This window comes from Callospermophilus lateralis, chromosome 1 (genome assembly GCF_048772815.1).
Source record: "Callospermophilus lateralis isolate mCalLat2 chromosome 1, mCalLat2.hap1, whole genome shotgun sequence".
In the NCBI taxonomy this organism is placed as follows: domain Eukaryota; kingdom Metazoa; phylum Chordata; class Mammalia; order Rodentia; family Sciuridae; genus Callospermophilus; species Callospermophilus lateralis.
Window position 1 is genome coordinate 211812450 of NC_135305.1, and position 21071 is coordinate 211833520.

Here is a 21071-nt window from a genome sequence, read left to right on the forward strand (position 1 = left end):
CCTCACCACTGTTCTTTTCATGTTCCTTCTTCAGGATTCAATTTGCCTGTTCAGTATGCAAGTTTCGTAGCTTTGAAGATGAAGAAATCCAGAAGCATTTGCAAAGCAAGTTCCACAAAGAGACACTGCGATTTATAAGTACCAAGCTGCCTGACAAGACAGTAGAGTTCCTCCAGGTAAAGGACACTTGGCCTCCACTGCAGCATTTCCCAACTATTCCACAGGTGTCAGACCCCTTGCAGAGAAGGGAAGCGGTAGGGAAATGAGAAGCCTAAATATGATCAATTTCTTTTCCCAGATTAAAGTAGTTGTACAAATCACTGAGTTCAAGGTGCAGTTGAGAGCTCCAGCTACCATAGTTTCTGCACAGAGCTCTCAGATAGGATCCTCCCACCCTCTGTGCAGGTGAGAAATATCATCCTCTCATTTCATTTGGTGCCATATCCCACCCCTCTAGGAATACATTGTAAACAGGAATAAGAAGATTGAGAAGAGGCGTCAGGAACTGATAGACAAGGAAAGCACAAAACCAAAACCAGATCCTTTCAAAGGTGAGTTATGATGCCAGAGAGCAGGTTATTTTAAATGAACGTAAGGCATGGGAAGTGACCCTTATAATAGTACAAATGGGGCTAGGTGTGTAGCTTATTATAGAGTGCTTAGCATGCTAGAGGCCCAGTGTTCTATCCTTAGCAGAGAGCTGCTGAGAATGTGAAGTCAGGCCCCAGGGGAAGAACACTTACAATGGAAAAAAGTCTGGCCTAATGGAGATCACAGTTCCACAGGCAGCTTATCAGAGTGATGTTAAACAACATGATGGGGGTCCCCCCCCCTTTGTTATGAAGAGAGAAGACTGGAATGATCAGCAAAGTTGACATGTAGAATTCTTGAGTGTAGAGGCCAGCTGCTGTGACCCCACATTGCTGTGGGAAAGAAGGCAATGCCTTTCTCATTTTGTCCTAACTGAATCATTAGAGACCATTGCAGGGAGAAAATGTGGGACTTGTTGGGGAACAGTGAGAAAGCATCACTTGCTTGGGTTGCATGACAGGGATTGGCCAGGAACACTTCTTCAAGAAGATCGAGGCTGCGCATTGCCTGGCCTGTGACATGCTGATTCCCGCGCAGCACCAGCTCCTCCAACGGCATCTGCATTCAGTGGACCACAACCACAACCGCAGGGTGAGTCTTCTGATGTGGGCATAGGTGCCTGGAGAGTGGGGCTCAGACCTTCTGTCTCATACCGAAAGTGTTCACACCGATAGGGTCTCTTGTTGTATTTCTATTGTCCGTCATTTCATTGGCTGTAAGACTCACCCCAATTTCTGTTAAAAAGTAACTCTGGGCTGGGGTTGTGGCTCAGCAGTAGAGTGCTCACCTAGCATATAAAGTAATCCATGTAACATATTGAGACTTGTATCTTGGTTCCCCACCCCCCTACTACACACAGAAAAGTGAGAAAATAAGTTGCTTAGAATTTATCAAATACAATAGCTGAAATTGTCCTGATTTCAGAATGTTCTCTTAACCACCATGTACATTCCCTAGTAGCTGAACAGCTATGGACATCTGTAAGCTGAGGCTCAGGGCCATTAAGAGCCCAGGGGTATGGGGAACCTAGGTTTCAGGGCAAGTTGTTTCCTTGTGAGCTAATGGGTCCTGAGGCTAAATGTTTAACTTAAGAGTCAGCACAGTTTATTATTGTTGTTGTTGTCAGTTTCTAAGTATATTCAATCCTCCTTACCCATGAGTTTCACACCCATAGACTGAAGTAGTTGCTGATCAGTATAACAACTATGTACATAGTATTTAAAGTGTAGGGAGGATATACGTGCAGTGCATAGGTTTTGTGCAGATGCCTGTACCATTTTATATATGGGCCTTAGCATCTTTGAATTTTGTGATCTGAAGGGTTCCTAAAGCTCAGCCCCTGCAAGGCCATGTATCTGTGTCTGGTGAGGGGTGATAGAGTGGGTGTGGCTAGTTTGGTCCATAGGCTGTAGTGTTGTGGACCTCTGGTTTAATGTGGCATTGTTGTTGGTTGAGACCTATTTCAAAAAAAATAAAAATTAAAGGTAGATGGTAATTGTTGAGGAGAGGTAGAAAGATTTCACTTATTTGTTTTTCATGTTGGGAACTGAATGGTAGGGTCTTATACATACTAAGCACACAGTCTGCCATTGAGAACTATACCCCCAGCTTAAGCACCATATTTTAAAACATGTTTCTTTTTCTATATCAAGGTTTGAACCCAGAGTGCTTTATCACTGAGCTACACCCTAGCCCTTTAGTTTTTGAGGCAAGTCTTGGCAAATTGCCCAGGCTGGCCTGGAACTGGGACCCTCCTGCTTCACCCTCCCAAGTAGCTTCGATTACAGGCATTCTCCACCACACCCCACTAACAACATCTTTATCTATAGTTACCCAACTGGTAAATGGTGGTTTCAATAGATGCTTACCCATGCCACAGTACTATTAAAAATGAGCAAAAAAGCACTCTACAAGCAAGGAATTAGTATGTCAGTGTGTAAGCTCTAAAACACATTGACACATTCTTATTGCTGCTGTTAAACTTACTGTGAAGGCTTATCCATTTCTCTTACTTAATCCATATAGTTTGTAATTGTAAATTTTCTTGCTTCTTTACATGGCATGTTGATAGCAATGGCATGTCTCTGTTTTTGTCTTCAGATTATTAAACTGTTCTACTTGGTTTCACTGTCTTTATTCCAAAGACTCGCAGATGCCTACTTTCTCTCATTTTTGTAGCCTGGCATTTTGATATTTGTGTCAACAAAAAATGGTATTAGTTGCCTCTGAGGGCTGCTTGGAATAATCTGGCTAGTTTGTTCTCTTACTCCTCTGCATTTTAGAAATCCCATGTTTGGTTCCTTTTGCAGTTGGCTGCTGAACAGTTCAAGAAAACAAGTCTCCACGTGGCTAAGAGTGTTTTGAACAACAGACACATAGTGAAGATGCTGGAAAAATACCTCAAGGTTTGTATTTTGGAATCCAAAGGGCAGGAGAAGTCTTTGAAATGGAGGATGAGTATGGAATTATATCCAGAGTGTAGTATTTATGTAGTCAAAAGACTCCATTTATATATATGTATTTGTTCTAATTAGTTATACATGACAGCAGAATGCATTTGGTTCATTGTACACAAATGGAGCACAGCTTTTTCATTTCTCTGGTAGTATACGTCAAAAGACTCCAATTTTGAGTCTTTTTGATACTGGAATGCATCAGCCCAGCCTGAGCAACATAGTGAGACCTGTTTCAAAAAAAAAAAAAAAAAAAAAAAAAAAAAAAATTAAAGGTAGATAGTAATTGTTGAGGAGAGAGAGAGAGATTTCACTTATTTGTTTTTCATGTTGGGAATTGAATGCAGGGTCTTGTACATACTAAGCATACAGTCTGCCACTGAAAACTACACCCCCAGCTTAAGCACCATATTTTAAAACATGCTTCTTAATTTTGTAGGGATGCTTTTTAGATTACCTTTTTCGGGGTAGGGACAATATTGACGTGGGCTAGTGAGAAGTGTGGCTTCTGAGGGTGTTAGACTTGGGTTAGAACCATCACTCTAATGGTTTATGGCTGTGTGATCTCAGGCAAGTTACAGTTTGCTTTTTTGTTTTAAATTTTTTATTTTATTTTTTTTGGTTCTGGGGATTGAACCCAGGGGCACTTAACCACTGAGCAACATCCCCAGCTCTTTTTATCTTTTTGAGATAGGGCCTTGCTAAGTTGCTGAGGCTAGCTTTGAACTTGCCATCTTCCTGCCTCGGCCTTTAAAGCCACTGGATTATAAGAGTGTACCATTGTGCTCAGCAAGTTAATGATCTTGAAGTTTCATTTCCTTATCTGTAAAGTGAGAACAATCTTCATGTAAAGGCCATGAGCTTAAATTAAACTAAAATTTAAAAATAGTCTTCCTGTAACTATTTATTAAGTCATTTAAGAAATCCTACATCCAAACTATGCCTCCTGGTTATATGTGTGAATAAAAAAATGCGAAATAGGGGCTGGGCCTATTAGCATATATGTGTGAGGCCCTGGGTTCAATCCCCAGTACCACAAAAAAAAAAAAAAGTGGGGGGACTGGGGTTGTAGCTCAATGGTCAAGTGCTTGCCTCGCCTGTGTGAAGCACTGGGTTTGATCCTCAGCACCACATAAAAATGAATAAACAAAAGATATTTTTAAAAAATAATAAAAATAAATATACTGTGTGTTCATCTACAACTAAATACATATTTAAAAACAAAGAGAAGATTGCAAAATAGTTCTGGTGAAGATTTTCTGAGAAGTCTTTTTTTGAAGCTGTTGGGAATTTAAGAGATTCTCTGGTGGACTCTTCCAGGCCTGAAAACATGAGCTCCCAGAAACCTGGCCTACTTCAAACTCATTTCTCCAACTGATCTGTGTTTCCTTTTGTATAGGGTGAGGACCCTTTCACTAATGAAACCGTTGATCCTGAAATAGAAGGAGATGACAATTTAGGAGGTGAAGATAAGGAAGAGACACCTGAGGAGGTGGCTGCAGAAGTCTTAGCAGAGGTGATTACAGCAGCCGTGAGAGCTGTTGATGGGGAAGGAGTGCCAGCTGGAGAGAGTGATGAAATGCTGGCTGAAGGGCAAGTCCCAGTGGATGCAACAGAGGCCAGCAGCGATCTCCACACTGAACAGCTACTGGAAGAGCAGACTTCCTGTGGAACATCATCTGAGAAGGGCAATACCGAAGCTGAGGCAGAAAGTGAGGCCACAGTGCTGGCAGCAGAGGCAGAAAATGCCCTAACAGTGGCTGTTCCTGCCCCGGCTGCTGTGGAATCTGAAGTGGGACAAAGTGATGCAGAGGCCAAAGATAATATTCATACAGAATAATCCTCTTTTTCCCTGTTTCAAGGGATGTGTTATATAATGCATTGTTCTTTCTTCTTTGATTTATAAGCAGTACTAGGGTGTGTGTTACTGGAATATGCTGTAAGCTAATTTTGATGAAGAGACTCAACCATTTCCTTCTGAACTATGTAACCCATGGGCTTGTCTTACACAGTTGCGTGGCTTCCCACCTTGATTGAAGGCAAAAGTACATTCCCAAAGCAGCTGACACTTCTCTTTACATAGCAGTTGGAACAATAAAATTTAGGCAATTAGATCTTGATACTTGTTAAATATAGCTACTGACTGAATGCCTCTTCTTTCCCCCTCCTTCTTTGGTTGGGAGCAGACCAATGTTAGTCACATATATTGCTTTGTAATGGATTTTTTTTTTCCAAGCATTTTCTCCAGCTTCAGCTTTTGATTCTGCTTTTGTAGTGCAGTGTATGGTATGATCCTCACAAGATGTGGCAGCATCTTGTTAGCATGTGATGTTCTTGTCACATCAGTGAACTCTTATCAAAGATTTGATGAATCTCGCAGACAGGCGCTACTGGAAACACTCAGTTGACACTCAAGAATGAGAAAGCCAGCTGGGTGTTGTAACACACACCTGTATTCTCTGGTACAGGAGGATTTCAAGTTCAAGACCAACCTTAGCCACTTAGTCTCAAAAATAAATTAAAAAGTCTGGGGATGTGGTTCAATGATTTAGTGGGTTCAATTGTCAGTACCAAAAGAAAGGGAAAAAAGTTGAAGCCAGGCCAGGTGCAGTGGCCCGCCTGTAATACCTGGGACCCAGGAGGCTGAAGCAGGGGGATTGCAAGTTTGAGACCAGTCTTAGCAACTTGGCAAGATTCTCAAAACATAAAAAGGGCTGGGAATGTAGCTCTGATAAAGCGCCCTTGGGTTCACTTCACAATATGGAAAAAAAAGAAAAAAGAAGCCAGCAGCAGTAGGACTACAGTCCTTGGTATATCATCCTTCCCTAGCACGTGCAAGGCCTTGGGTTTAATCCCACAAACAAAGCTATAAACATTTCATTTAGGTAATAGAGTTCTACGCATGGTGCACGCCTATAATCCCAGTGATTTGAGAGGCTGAGGCAGGAGACTTCCAGGCCAGCCTTAGCAACTTAGACCCTGCCTCAAAACGACTGAAAATGTAATCCAGTGGTAAAGCCCCCTCCAAGGTCTATTCCCCAGTAACAAAAAATGCTTTGGAGGTTTGTGAATTTGTAAGAAATAGAGGCTAGCTGTGCTGAAGATAGTATACACAAATTATAGTTTCATGTAATCAGAAAAAGTGGACAGTCTTTCCCTTTTGAAATTATACTAATGGGTCTGTTTCCTTATTAACTGGATACATCTCACATCTTGAGAAACACTAGCCAGTTGGGAATTGTTTTAAATAAGGCAGTTAAATCTTTGGTGAGCTATCTACTGTATGTATGCCTGGTACTAATTCATGATGACAATTTTAAACTCAAGGAGCTTTATTGGAGAGACAAGATGAACATTAATGAGAAAATATTAACCAAATGCAGAAATGAATAGCTCAATAGTCAATAAAAAGGTGCCTCATGAGTCATTTCTGCACATCATTCCTTACTGCTACATAGATGTGGCCTAACTGCAGATTGAGCTTGACCTCAGAAGCTTTTTTTTTTTTTTTTTTTTGCGGGGGGGGGGTGGCAGTGCCCTAGTAGCTGGGGTTACAGGTGTGTACCACCATGCCTGGTTCATTATCATATATATATATTTAAGTTGTCAATGGACCTTTATCACTTATATGCAGTGCTCTACACATGCCAGGCAAGCGCTCTACCACTGAGCCACAACCCCAGCCCCTTATGACCATTTTTTAAACGAACAATCTGGTGGCATTTGGCACATTCACAATATTGTACAACCATTGCTTTTATCTAGTTCCAAGGCATTTTCCTCATCCTAAAAGGAAACCCTCAAACCTGTTAACTACCCATTTTGTCACCCACAGCCTCTGACTACCACTAATCTGCTTTTGTTTTCATACACCATAATGCTTTTTAAAGCTCCTCTATGTCAATACCATTTATCAAAAATTCACTTATGGCTGAAAAACATTCCATTGTATGTATGTGCCTTATTTTTAATCTTTTCATCAGATTGATAAGAATTACTTCTGCCTTTTTTTTTTTTTTTTTCCTTTGTGTACTGGGGATTGAACCTAGAGGTGTTTCAACACTGAGCTACATCCCCAGTTGTTTTTTTTTTTTTTTTTAAATTTTGAGGCTGGGTCTCACTAAATTGCTGAGAATGGCGTTGCATTTGAGATTCTCTTGTCTCAGCTTCCAGAGTAGCTGGGATTAAGCATGTGTGCCATCATACCCAACTCTCCACATCCTTGACAGAACTTATTTTCCTTTTTAAAAACGTTTCTAGCTATCATGGTGGAAGGATTGGCCTCACTGTGTTTTTTTGCTCCAGACACTAAGCAAGCTTCTACTACTGCCCTTATCCCCAGCACCTCACTGAGGTTTGGTTTTGGTACTGGGGATTGAACCCAGGGGCCCTCTACCACTGAGCTGCTTCTCCAGCCTTTTTTATTTATTTTGAGATAATCTCTAAATTGCTGAGGCTGACCTTGAACTTTGCAACCTTCTTGCCTCAGCCTCCCAAATTTCTGGGATCACAAGTGTGTGCCACCACACCTAGCCCTCCTTGTGCTTTCGACTGGCATTTGCCTAATGACATGATAATGGACATATCTTTCTGTGCTTGTTGACCATTTGTGTATCTTTGTAATCTACTCAAGTTTTTCACCCATTTCTCCCCTTTCTTTTTGAAATTGGTCTGGCATATGTTGCCTACACTGAGTTCATACTTGTGGGCTCAAACAATCCTCCCACCTCAGCTTGATTAGTAGCTGGAACCACAGGTATATACCACTATACCCAGCTTCCATTTTTAAATTGGATTACCTTTTTAAGTTACAGAAAGCATTTATATAAAACTTATGAGACATTATTTGCAAATATCATCCCATCCCGTGGATTGTTTCCTCCTTTGATAGTGCCCTTTGAGGCTCAAAAAGGTTTTAGTTGTTTTTTTTCTTCTTCTTCTTTTTTTTTTTTTTTTTTTTTTGGGTACTGGGGATTAAACCCAGGTGTGTTCTCTCATTGAGCTATACAACCCCAGCACCCCCACACCCTCGTTTTTAAAGATAGTTTCTCCCGAATGTGCCCAAGATGGCCTTGAATTTGCAGTCCCCCTGACTCAGGCTCTCAAATTGCTGGGATTACAGGCATTTGCCACTACCCCAAGCAAGGCACAAAAAGTTTTAATCCTCAGTATTGCAAAAAACAAAATTTTTCCCCTGGTACTGGGGATTGAATTCAACCACTGAGCCACATCCCATCCCTATTTTGTGCTTTATTTAGAGACAGGGTCTCACTGAGTTCCTTAGCCTCACCATTGCTGAGGCCAGCTTTGAACTCATGATCCTTCTGTCTCGGTCTCCCGAGCTGCTGGGATTACAGGTGTGCACCACTATGCCCAGACAAAAAACTAATTTTGAGCAAGCAAAGACAACTTGTCCACATTGTTTCATTTGTTACTTGTGTTTTTTATGTCATATCTAAAACCAATGGCAAATAAAAGGTAATCAGATTTACCTCTTCTAAGAGTTTTATAACTCTCATTTAGATCTATAATCTATTTTTTTGTTTGGTTTTGTTTTTAGGGGGTGAGTTGTACTGGGAATTGAACTCAGGTGCTCCACCACTGAGTTAGATTCCAACTCTTTTTACTTAGAGACAAGCTTTCCCTAAATTGCCCAAACTGACTTCTAATTTGTGATCATCCGCCTCAAGTCTCCCAAGTAGCTGGGATTACAGGCATGTGGTAGGTACTAGGGGTTGAACCCAGGGGCACTTTACCACTGAGCTGCGTTCCTAGCCACTTTTTAGGACAGACTCACCATACTGTCCATGCTGGCCTTGAATTTACAATCCTGCTGCCTCAGCCTCCAGAGTAGCTGGGATTACAGGCATCCAGCACCAAGTCCTGCTCCAAAGTCATTTGTTGGAGAGACTAATCTCCTAATGAATGTTTTTGGCACCCTTATCAAGTCAGCTGACCATAGCAGCATGGGTTTATTTCAGGACTCTCCGTTGTATTCCATCATTCTATATACCTATCCTTATGCCAATACAACACTGTAGCTTTGAGGTAAGATTTGAAATGGGGAAGTGTTAATACTTCAACTTTCTCTTTTTTCAAGATCACTTTAGTTATTCTGTGTTCGTTGAGTTTCCATATGAATTTTAGGGTCAGCTTGTCAATTTCTACAAAGGAGCCTACGGGTCAATTTGGAAAGTACTGCCATCTTTACAGTCTTCCGATTCATGAACACAGATATTTCTCCACTTAGTTAGGCCCTTTTTTTAATATTTAAATTTTAGTCGTAGTTGGATACACTACCTTTATTTTATTTACTTTTATGTGGTGCTAGGATCGAACCCAAGGCCTCGCATGTACTAGTCAAACACTTTACTGCTGAGCCACAACCCCAGCCCTTATTTAGGCCTTTTAATAGTGTTTTTTTAGTTTTCAGTGAATAACTTTTATAATTTTTAAATTTTATTCTTTTGATGCTACTATAAAATTTAATTGTTTTCTTAATTTCATTTTTGAATTGTTCATTGTGAGTGTATAGAAATACAACTGATTTTTTTTGTGTTTATCTTGTATCCTACAACTTTGCTGAATTTGTTTACTGGCTCTAATAGAGTATGTTGAATTCTTTAGGATTTCTTATCTGTGAGGTTCTGTCACCTGTGAATGCAGATAGGAATATGGATATCTTTTTTATCTTTTCTTATCTGTTGCTGTAGCTAGAACTTTCATTATAATGTTGGCATCATTATATAACTTACCTTCTTTTTATTTTTTTCTTTTGAGACAGAGCACCTCTGTGTTGCTCAGGCTTGTCTCAAACTCCTGGGCTCAGGTGTTCCTCTTGCCTCAGGCTCCTCTGAGTAGCTGGCAATACAGGCCAATGCTACTGTCCCCAGAAGGTAACATTTATTTTTCTTTTTTCCTTTGTGTTGGGGGATGGGTACTGAGAATTGAACCCAGGGTTGCTCTATCACTGAGCTTAATTCCCATTTTTATTTCTTTTTATTTTGAGACAGGGTAATGCTAAGTTGCTTAGGGCCTCCCTAAGTTGCTTAGGCTGGCCTCACACTTGCAATCCTCCTGCTCACCCCCCCTCCCCGCCCCAGTCACTGGGATTACAGGAATGCACTATTGCAACCAGCAGCATTTCTTTTTAAAGTATATTTGCCACCTCAGTAATCTTTTTTTTTTTTTTTTTTTTTTGGTAGAGGGGGAAAGTTTATTTGGGGGCTCACAGTTTCATAGGTCTCAGTTTATAAGACAGCAGGCTCCATTCCTTGGGGCTCACACTGAGGCAGGACATCATGGCAGAAGAGTGTAGTGCAGGGAAGGAGCTCACATGATGATCTCGCCATGCTTTTCTAATGTTCAAACTTCAACATGTGGGGAAGCAGGACTCCAGGACTCGTCACTGATAACTGGCAATATCATCCATAGTCTCAACAATTCCAAGTTTGCTCAAAGTTCAAATCCAAAGTCTTCTCTGAGGTTCAATGCAACCTCACATTGTGAGTGCCCTTTTCACCACTGTGATGAGAGGACTGGACCAGAACAGCAGTAAAGGAGGAAAAGTTTAGTTGGGGGCTCACAGTTTCAGAGTTCTCAATAAACAGACAGCAGGCACCATTCCTTGTGGCCCCAGATGAGATAGACCATCATCTGGGAGTGATGGCAGAGAGTGTAGTAAAAGGAGGCAGCACACATGATGATCATAAATCAGAGGAGTAATCTTTCTCTTGACTGAATTCTATTAAATTTATGTGGAAGACCATTTTTTTCCTGCAAATAGTAAAATTTTAACTGAATGCTTTGAATAAAGAACCTGAAGTGCTGCAGGTATAGCTCAATGATAGAATGCATGATTAGCATGAATGAAACCTTAGGTATGATCCTCAGCACCAAATAAATAAAATATATAATATCTCTATGGGTACCAAATTTATGAATCACAGGTCAATAAGTTGGGTGTTTTAGTGCCTGCAGGGCCTACACATTGTGGATGCAAGTATCATTGTGTATGCATGTCTTTGCTCAGTAACCTACCAATAGCTACCCACTCAAGTCTAATCCTGAACCTACTCTATGGGAAATACCTATGGATTTTAGCTTTTCAGATGCCTGCAAGGATTTAGGAACAACTAAGGAGGGATGAGATACGGAGTTCAGAATGCATGGAAAACTTTCCTTATTTGTTGCCAAGAAATCATCTCTGAAAGAAGTGCTAAATAGTGTCCTCTTCAAAGATAACCCTCATGAGACAGGCATGGTGGCACATGCCTGTAATCCTACTGACTTGGGAGGCTGAGGCGGAAGACTGAGTCAGGAGGATGCCAAGTTCAAGGCCAGTTTGAGTTGCCGCAGTCTGGCTGGGAACAATTCGCTAGCCACTTATCAAGCAGAAATGAACTTTATTTTTAGAACACACACACCATACCACACAAGCTCTTCAGGAATTCCCTCAGAGCCCAACTGCCACCAGCGGCTTCCCAAAGCCTTTCAAGCCCCCCACTCCTCCTGCTCTTGAGGCTGATTGGCTGGGTTGCATGGGCGGAGCCAAAAAAAGTCCCCCAGTGAGCAGCTCCATAGTCTGAAAGGGCAGGGAAACAGCCCAATGAGCATCACCACAGAGTGCCAATCAGTTGGCAGCTAGAAGTTTGCTGGGGCCCCTTCGGCTGTGGCTCTCAACACTGAGCAACTTAGGGAGATTTTGTCTCAGAAAACAAAAAGGGCAGTGGTAGAGTGCACCTGGAGATTCTTACCAGGATGGTGGCACACGCCTGTAATACTAGTGGCTTGGGAGGCTGAGGCAGGAAGATTGAGAATTCAAAGCCAGCCTTAGCAGTTTAGAGAGCCCTGAACAACTCAGTGAGGCCCTGTATTTAAATAAAATACAAAAAAAAAAAAGGGACTGGGGATGTGGCTTAGTGGTTAAGCACCCCTGGGGGTTCAACACCCGATCCCTTAAAAAAATCAATAAAAAGATCCTCATGGGTCAATGACTAACTTCAAGGTTACAGAATGTGTGTGCATGTAAGAATTCTCTACTGCATTAGTGCCCAAAACGAGACATGTTTTCTCCTTAAAGAGACTTCAGTTCCTAATTTCTCCCCATTGAAGGACAATGAGAATGAAAGTACTGATTATTTCAACAATTCAGTCATCCTAAGTGTTCAAAATAACCCTTCGTCTAGCTCAAGAATGACAAAAAATAAGCTGAGTGGGGTGGCACATACCTGTAATTCCAGTGACTCAGGAGGCTGAGGCAGAATGATCCCAAGTTCAAAGCCAGCCTCAGAAACTTAGCAAGGCCCTAAGCAATTTTGTGAGACCCTATCTCAAAATAGAAAATGGGCTGAAAAATGCACCCCTGGGTTCAATCCACAGCACCAAGAAAGAAAAAAAGGAGATAAAAACAGAGGAAACCAAGGGGAGAAGGGAGAAGGAAGAATTTGCCTGCTGTTATTTATCAATCTCACTAATGTTGAAATATGTCTTTACTAAGAAAAGGTGATATTTGGTCCCTGGATGTATGTTGTTAGCTTTCCATTGCCATCTAACAATTTATTCAAAAAGTTAGTAGTTTAAGACAACACATATTTATTATTTCTCAGTATCTGTGGATGAGGAATCAAAGTGAGCTTAACTGGGCCCTTAACTTGCAATCAAAGTGTTGGTCAAGGATGGGTTTCATTTAAAGATTCAGTTGTGCTGGACAGGGTGGTGCACTATAATTCCAGCTACTTAGGAGGCTGAGGCAAGAGGATCCAAGTTTGAGCCTGGCATGGGCATCTTAGGAAGATCCTGTCTCAAAATAAAATTAAAAAGATCCAGGGTTGTAGCTGAGTGGTACAGTGCTTGCCTGGCATTAAGTGAGGCTTTGAATTTGATCCACAGTAGGAAGGGAGGGAGAGAGAAAGGAAGGAAGGAAAAGGCTTATAATGGAACAGTCTTTTTCCAGAGTTGGTTGGCAGAAGTAAGCTCCTGCAGCTGAAGACTTCAGCTTCTTGTTGGCTTTTGGCCAGAAACCATCCTCGGTTCTTTGGTACATGGGTCTCTCGTGCATGGCAGTTTGCTTTGTCAGAAAGTGTAAGCTGCCTAGCATGCCTGGTGGTGCATACCTGTAATCCCAGTGACTCAGAAGGCCGAGGCAGGAGGATTGCTAGTTTGAGGCCACCCTCAGCAATTTAGTGAGACCTTCAGCAATTTAGACCCTGTCTCAAAAAGTAAGAAGGCCTGGACATATGATAGCTCAGTGGTAAATTCCCCGTGGGTTCAATCCCCAGGATCCCTTCCCCACAAAATATGAAAGCTCAGAAAGCTGAGTTAGATGTATGTCAAGAATTTAGTCACTTAGTGGGGAAATTTACTCTCTTTTACTCACTTTTTGCCATACTCTTAGTTTTTAGAAGCAAGTCACATACAAGGGAAAGAGATTACACAAGGGCCTGATACTTGGAGCAGGGATCACTGGGAACCATTTGAAATTTACCTACCACACAATGTTTGTATAAATCTAGATTGATCAGTTAATTTTTCTGGAGAGATAAAAGGGACAAGAAAAGACTTAAGCTTTCCCTCCTGTTATGTACTTAAGCTAACGGGGGTGGGGGGGATGCTATTCCTATAAATTTTTAGAACAGTCCTTCCCATGGGTTTCCTGTTAAAATACATTATCAGGTATCCTTCTCCAAAATAGGGTGGCTTCATCAACAGTGAAAATCTGCCAAGACATGGAACCCTTCCCTAGCCGGACACAGTGGCACACACTTGTAATCCCAGTTGACTCAGGAAACTGAGACAGGAGAATCCCAAGTTCCAGCCTGCTTTGGCAAATTAGTAAATAAGATACATTAAAAAATTAAAAGGACTGGGGTATAGCTCTGTGGCCGAGTGCCGCTGGGTTCAAAATTCTTAGTACTGAAAAACAAAACAAAACAAACAAACAAACTTTCCTCTTTCCTGCTCAGCAAATACCAAAGAATTACTTCAACACCCAAAGCAGTCTTACTTAACCCACTGCCACACATTCTGGCCTTGAACTTAAGGGATCACCAGAAGCTCAAAATCAATATTTTGTTTATTTATTTATTTATTGTGCTAGTGATGGAAACCACAGCCTTGCTCATGCTAGGCAAATGCTCGGTCACTGAGCTAAAACCCCAGCCTTGTGCCCAAAATTTTAGTAGTACCTTGCTTAGTCTTTAAACTTTCAATTGCCAGCTTTCACCATGAGCCTTAACTGAGGTCTCTTGCAAATCTGTTTGTTTTCTGGCCACACATTCAGAAGTTTGTGCATTTCAACTTCATCATTAACTTTTTTTTCCATTTATTTTTTAGTTGTAGGTGGACATAATACCTTTATTTTATTTTTATGTGATGCTAAGGATTGAACCCAGTGCTTCACGCATTTGAGGCAAGCGCTCTACCTCAGAGCTACAACCCCAGTACATCATTAATTTTTCTATTTACTTCACTTGCAATTTTCCTCATAGATTGATTCATGCTTCTCTTTCTCTCTCTCTCTCTCTCTCCTCCTCAAAATTTTGAGCCAGACATGGTGGTACACACCTGTAATCCCAGCAACTGGGGAGGCTGAGGCAGGAGGATTGCAAGTTTGAGGCTGGTTTCTATAACTTATTGAGACACTCAGAAACTTAGCAAGACCCTGTCTCAAAATAAAAAAAAAAAAAAATAAGAAGGGATGGGGATATAACTTAGTGGTAGAGAACCCTGAGTTCAATCCCCATTAACCCCCTTCCAAAACAATAAAGATTGAAAATAACTGAAATATCACACAAGGACATATGCATAAACCATAGGTGTAGTATATGACTACAAACCTAATGCATACGCAGAAAACGATAATTTTGAGTCACACAAGATGAAAAAGTTGTAGAGATTTATTGTACAACATTGTGCTTATAATTAACAATACTGCACTGTACACTTAAAAATCTGTCCATAGTGGGCTGGGGTTGTGGCTCAATGATAAAGCATGTGCTTAGAGGGTATGAATCCTCAGTACCCTCCCCCCAAAAAATTGGTTATAAGGATAGACCTCACATTATGTGTTTTTTTCCTAATGTGTGTGCATTGTAGGTGCAGGACACAGCAGGGAACAAGTAAGCAGGGCTATGCTAAGTCTTTGATTTGGGCTTTTTGTTTGTTTGCTCTTGGTACTGAGGATTGAACCCAGGGTTGCTTAACCACTGAGCAATATCCCCAGCCCATTTTATTTTGAGACAGGTCTTGCTAAGTTGCTGAGGCTGGCTTTGATCCCCCTGCCTCAGCCTCCTGAGCCCCTGGGATCATAGGTGAGCGTCACCACGCCCAGCTGAGTCTTTAATTTGGAAAACAAATTCATAAAAGAGAGGAGAAATAGAACATTGCTGAATCTCAGAAAACCAACATCTCCTCCCTGCCCATCCTTTCCTGATCATTCCCTCAGCTAACCAGGAATAATTACTTGTTTGTTTTTATAGTTTATTCAGCCTGTCTGTTTTTGACACCTACACAATTATTAAGCCATCATATATGCACATGTGCCCATTTCTTTGGCTTCCCCTTAAGTTCATAAAAATCACTCATGTTGCCATATGTGCCTGTGGTGTATTCAGTTGCATTACATTACTGTTTATTTATGCTACCATAAATGGACATTTGGGTTAACTTTTGTGTGAGCTCTTAGGAACAGCACCATTCCAACCCTTTTTTTTTTTTTTTTTTTGGTACTAGGGATTGAACTCAGGGGCACTTGACCACCGAGCCACATCCCCAGCCCTATTTTGTATTTTATTTAGAGACAGGGTCTCACTGAGTTGCTTAGTGCCTCACCATTGCTGAGGCTGGCTTGGAACTTGCCATCCTCCTGTCTTAGCCTCCAGGTCCGCTGGGATTACAGGAGTGTGCCACTGTGCCCGGCCCAAACCTTTTTTAAACTTCCTAAAGTGTGTCAGCAAGTTTCTGTGAAATAGAAATACTGGGTCATATGGTTCAATGAAGCGTTAGTTTCATCAGATAAAGTCAAAGTGTTAGATTTTAGTCAAACATAGCATGTATGAGGCCCTGGGTTCAATCCTCAGTACCACAAAAACAAACAACAACAACAAAAAAACAAAGATTGTGAACCAAATATCCACTGTCATTCCTTGTTTGACCTTCAGACTTCTTCTTCCTAAGGATTTAAAAAAAAAAGAATATACACACACACATGCATATATATAAATATTGAGACAGGGTCTCACTGAATTGTTGAGTCTGGCCTTGAACTTGTGATCATCCTTCAAGCCTCCCAAATCACTGGGATTACAGGTGTGTGCCACTGTGTCCAGCCTATTTTATATTTTTATTGTGGTGCTTGGGATTGAACCCAGGGGCATTCTACCACTAAGCCACATTCCCTGCTCTATTTTATATTTTACTTTGAGACCAGGTTCTCATTATGTTGCCTAGACTGGTCTCAAACTTGTGCTTCTCCTGCCTCAGGCTCCTAAGTACCTGAAATTACAGACATGTATCACTGCATCTGATCTAATGACTTTTAGCTTATGTACAACCTCTGCATTTTCTTTATATTTTGAAACTTTGAAAAATTTATTTGCCAGGCATGGTGGCTCATGCCTGTAAATCTTAGATTTGGGAGGCTGAAGCAAGAGTATCACGAGTTCAAGGCTAGCTTCAGCAACATAGTAAGGTCCTAAGTTAACAAGATCCTGTCTCAAAACAAAAAATAAAAAGGGCTGTGGATGGGGGAATATGGCTCAGTGGTTAAGCACCATTGGGTTCAATCCCCTGTACTAAAAAAAAGAAAGAAAAAGAAAATTTAAACTTACTAAGTAAAAACACAGCAAAATACAGATTAATAATAAAATAGCAGAGACTAAAATGATCCTTAGGACCAATATGTGCCTGTTTGTGCAAGTACAATAGTAATGCTTTATGCTGAAGCATACTTTTTTAAAAAGACAAAATACTTGCCCCTGCCCAAATTTTATATAAACTTAAAATGACTAAAAAAAGTCTACTGCTGGGTCTCATGGTACATCCCTATAATCCCAACTACTCAGGGAGCTAAGGAGGAAGGATCACCAGTTCAAGGCTAGCTTGGACAACTTATCAAGATTGTATCTCAAAATTAAAAATTAAAGGGCTGGGGTTTTGCTCAGTGGCACAGCATTTGCCTAGCACATGTGAGGTCCTGGATTTGAGCTTTCCCACTACATATAAACAAATAAATGAACTAAAGGCATTCTGTCTGTATAAAACTACATTTTTTTTTTTAATTAAAAATGAAAAGGGCTGAGAATATAGCTAAGTGGCGGAGCCCTTGTAAGGCCCTGGGTTTAATTTCAGTACCACCATAAAAAAGAAAGAAAAAAAAAATCCACAAATTAAAATTGCAGAGTATACGGGGCTGGGGATGTGGCTCAAGTGGTAGCGCGCTCGCCTGGCATGCGTGCGGCCCGGGTTCGATCCTCAGCACCACATACAACCAAAATGTTGTGTACGCCGAATACTAAAAAATAAATATTAAAAAATTAAAAAATAAAATAAAATTGCAGAGTATTTTCCATATGATAATAAAGAAATATCTACTTGAAATAATTTACTATTTCCTTGTTTCCTTCCTTCCTTCCTGTACTGGGGATTGAACTCAGGGACACTCTACTGAGCTATATCCCCAGTATTTTTTATTTTTATTTTGCAACAGATCTCACTAAATTGCCTATGTTTACCTCAAATTTGTGCCAACACACCTGGCTTGTTGTAGTTCTTTTTTTTCTTTTTAGGTACCACAGATTGAACTCAGGGGCACTTGAGCACTGAGCCTCATCCCCAGCCCTATTTTGTATTTTATTTAGAGACAGGGTCTCACTGAGTTGCTTAGCACCTCATCATTGCTGAGGCTGGCTTTGAACTTGTGATCCTCCAGCCTTAGCCTTCCAAGATGCTGGGATTGCAGGTGTGTGCCAAGGCACCCAGCTTGTTATATTTCTCTTTTTGTTTTTTCTTTTTGGTATCAGGGATTGAACCTGGGGTGCTTAACCAGTGAGCCATATCCCCAGCTAAGCCTTTTTTATATTTTATTAAGAGACAGGGTCTCGCTGAGTTGCTACATGCCTCGCTAACCTGCTGAGAGCTGGCTTTCAACTCATGATTCTCCTGCCTCATCCTCTGGAGTTGCTGGGATTACAGGCATGGGACACCATGCCCAGTTCTTGTTTTATTTCTTTATATAATAACTGGCTAATGTATCTTCTATTTTCCTCTAAGTATTCATTAAAAAATGACAGATTTTACTATGTGACTTTCAAACTGGCAGTTCCCAATTACTTCCAAATATATCTTTTGTCTATAACAATAATAAATTAAATAGATAATGAAAGACAATGAAGGGAAAAGGCAACCTAAAATGGATACATTCCTGTTTCTTTAACAACAATAAACTAGTTGTTATTTCATATTTACATAACCCTATGTACATTCCTATTTGTTTTTCTTCTGATCATCTTCCACAAATTGCTGAGTGGGCAAAATCAGGAGCCAAAAGATATTCACAAATTTCAATACTCTGCAACACAAATTAGAAGGAAGCTTTGAGGAATCAGTTACAATTAACACCTTTAGTTTGTGCAATTAATTATTTATCTCATGCTTTGTTAAAGTGAAGAGTAAGTTTAGCACAGTGGGTACATGCCTATAATTCCAGCTACTTGAAAAGCTGAGACAGGATTCTGAGGCCAGCCTGGGCAATTTAGAAGATCTGTCTCAAAATAAAAATTGCTTCTTGGCCTTTTGGCTAAGATCAAGTGTAATATGTTATCAAAATACAATAAAAAAGACTGGGGATTAGTGGTAGAGAATCTGCCTAGCATTTGAGAGGCCCTGGGTTTCATCTTCATTACCACACACACACACACAAAATGAAATCAATCAATAAGTAAATAAATAAATAAAAGGTGAAATTTAGTTTTTAGTTTGCTTCTTAGAACTCATCATTAACTTATGATTGCCCTTGGTTAATCATGAACAAACAACACAGTAGAAAGTTATATATATATGTGTGTGTGTGTGTATGTGTGTATAATTTTTTTAAAAAACTGGTGGTAATGAGGACACATCCCTAACTCTTTCTATTTTTTATTTTAAGACAGGATCTTGGTAAATCGCCCAGGCTGGCCTCAACTCTGCATTCTCCTGTCTTAGTTTATTCAGGCATTAGGATGTGACAGCATGCCCAGCAAAAAGCAATTCATTTTAATGTTATCCAGTCATATCAATGTATTCTAAAATAAGAAGTCACGAGGAAAATCTTTACTACCTAGAATTTTTTTATTTTATTTTAAAAAACTTTTGACCTGGGAATTGAACCCAGTGGTGCTTTACTGAGCCACACCCCCTTCCCTTTACTTAGTGTTTGAGACAGGATCCCACTAATTTGCTTAGGTTCTAGCTAAACTGCTGAGGCTGGCCTTTCCATCCTCCTGCTGCAGCCTCCCCAGTTGCTGGGGTTATAAATAAATTACTGGGATAAACGGGATGCTCCACCACAGTGGCCTGCTAGAATTTTTGTTTTGTTCTGTATTCTTGCTAGAATTTTTGGAGTGGAGTTAGTTTGCTTTCTTTTCTTTCCTTCTTCTGCCCCCTCTCTCTCTTTTGGTGGTGCTGGGGGGTGTGCTTGCTGGGCGAGCATTTTACTATGAAGCTACAACCCCATCTATTTTTTAAAAGATGGGACTAAAAACGACCAGAGTGAAGATAAAGGCAAACGCGGCTCTCCCGTGGTTGTTTCCAGGTTTGAGAAATTTCACAGAATCGTCACATTAAGTTGCAAGAGACCTAATAAGCCTAGCCTCCCTTTACAGATCCCAAAAGCCTTTCTGTGCTTTGGGTCGATGTTTTCTTTGTAAGCCCCAGAAGGGGTCTGTGATTGTCCAGGGGTCACACATCTAGGCTAAGCCCATACTGGAAGGAGTTGACTTATGGTTGAATCTTAAGGATGAGAGTGCCCTGGGCTCGGAGACCAGCGCTTTTCGATCTTCAGATCCTAGGGACCAGCTAAGAAAGGTGCCGTCTCCGCCTGGTGACAGCCTTCTCTTACCTCCTTTCCTTCACTTCACCTCAACCCCAGCGCCCACACCGTAGCTCTCGCCTTCATCCCGTCACCACCGTCTCTGGCGCTCAGCTTTCACTCAGGCGGCCTCCCTCAGACAGGAGTCTCTTCCCGGTGCCTTCCATCCGTCCTCGGGATCTCTGCGTCGTCCTCCCTCTCTCTGAGGGTCTATCATCAACATCCTCCGTAAAATTTTGGACGCTTGTCTCAATCTTCAGATCTTTTCTTTCAGGCGCAGCCTCCAGTCCGTGGGTCTCCCTCAGCTTCCTCCCTCGGTCAGCGGGGCCCCCTCTCTAGTCTGCAAGGTCTGTGGGGCCCTTTTCTCAGTCTGCGGGGACCCCTCTCTCTCTCTGAGGGATCGCCCTCATTAGATCTTCTGGGCTTCGAGAGATTACCTCTAACCCTACGCGTCGGATCCCTGCACTCTCTTCACCTTCGCAGTTACCTTTGCGCAGCTTGCTCGCTCCCGCGCCGGGACAGAGCGCGCACGCAGGGCGGCGGCGACAGCACGTGGTCGCGCGCGCAACGTGCGCGGTGACGTCAGTGCGCTGGCGGCGGCGGCGGCGGCGGCGGCAGGGCTGTTTGTTCTGGTCTCCGCAGCCGAGGAGCCGAAGCAGTAGCAGTGGCGGCAGCGGCGGCGGCGGTAGCTGCCGGCGGTGCCTGCGGGCGAGCTGGGCCTGTGAGTGCAGCGGAGCGGCGGGCGCGGCGGGCGGGCCCCGGCGCCGCGCAGGCAGCCCAGGAGAGAGGGGGCGGCGGCAGCGGACGGCCGGCGGGGGCGGCGTGCGGCCTAGAGTCTCAGGTAAGGACCGGTGCCCTTCGGGGCGGCGGGCGCGCAGGGCGGGCAGCGGGGGTCCGCGGCGCGTCCCGCGTAACCTGCATTGCGTAATGGGGCCGGTGCGCCACCACCTACGCCATCG

At 42.0% G+C, this 21071-nt stretch overlaps 2 protein-coding genes and 1 long non-coding RNA gene across 7 annotated transcripts in view; 2 read left to right on the forward strand and 1 right to left on the reverse strand.

Moving 5' to 3' along the window:
• Positions 1-5179, forward strand: part of Akap8 (A-kinase anchoring protein 8) — an 18026-nt gene extending 12847 nt beyond the window's left edge. For all 3 annotated transcript variants that reach the window (XM_076847197.2, XM_076847206.2, XM_076847218.2), the window contains 5 exons: positions 35-176; positions 458-551; positions 1052-1182; positions 2901-2996; positions 4444-5179. In XM_076847197.2, coding sequence (XP_076703312.2) covers positions 35-176; positions 458-551; positions 1052-1182; positions 2901-2996; positions 4444-4884 — 904 coding nt within the window. In that variant the 3' untranslated portion in view covers positions 4885-5179. The remainder of the gene's footprint in view (positions 1-34; positions 177-457; positions 552-1051; positions 1183-2900; positions 2997-4443) is intronic.
• The window catches only part of LOC143392899 (uncharacterized), a 21921-nt gene extending 1089 nt beyond the window's left edge, over positions 1-20832 (reverse strand). The window contains exons 1-3 of one of the 2 annotated variants that reach the window (XR_013090428.2): positions 20143-20832; positions 2578-3274; positions 2-1378 (exon numbers count right to left, since the gene is read on the reverse strand). This is a non-coding gene — a long non-coding RNA (uncharacterized LOC143392899). Of the gene's footprint in view, position 1; positions 3275-20142 lie in introns of both variants that reach the window. The other variant, XR_013090426.2, reaches the window with a different exon arrangement.
• The window catches only part of Brd4 (bromodomain containing 4), an 84972-nt gene continuing 84599 nt past the window's right edge, over positions 20699-21071 (forward strand). For both annotated transcript variants that reach the window (XM_076847170.2, XM_076847181.2), the window contains exon 1: positions 20699-20953. The gene's annotated coding sequence lies outside the window, so the exon portion shown is untranslated. The remainder of the gene's footprint in view (positions 20954-21071) is intronic.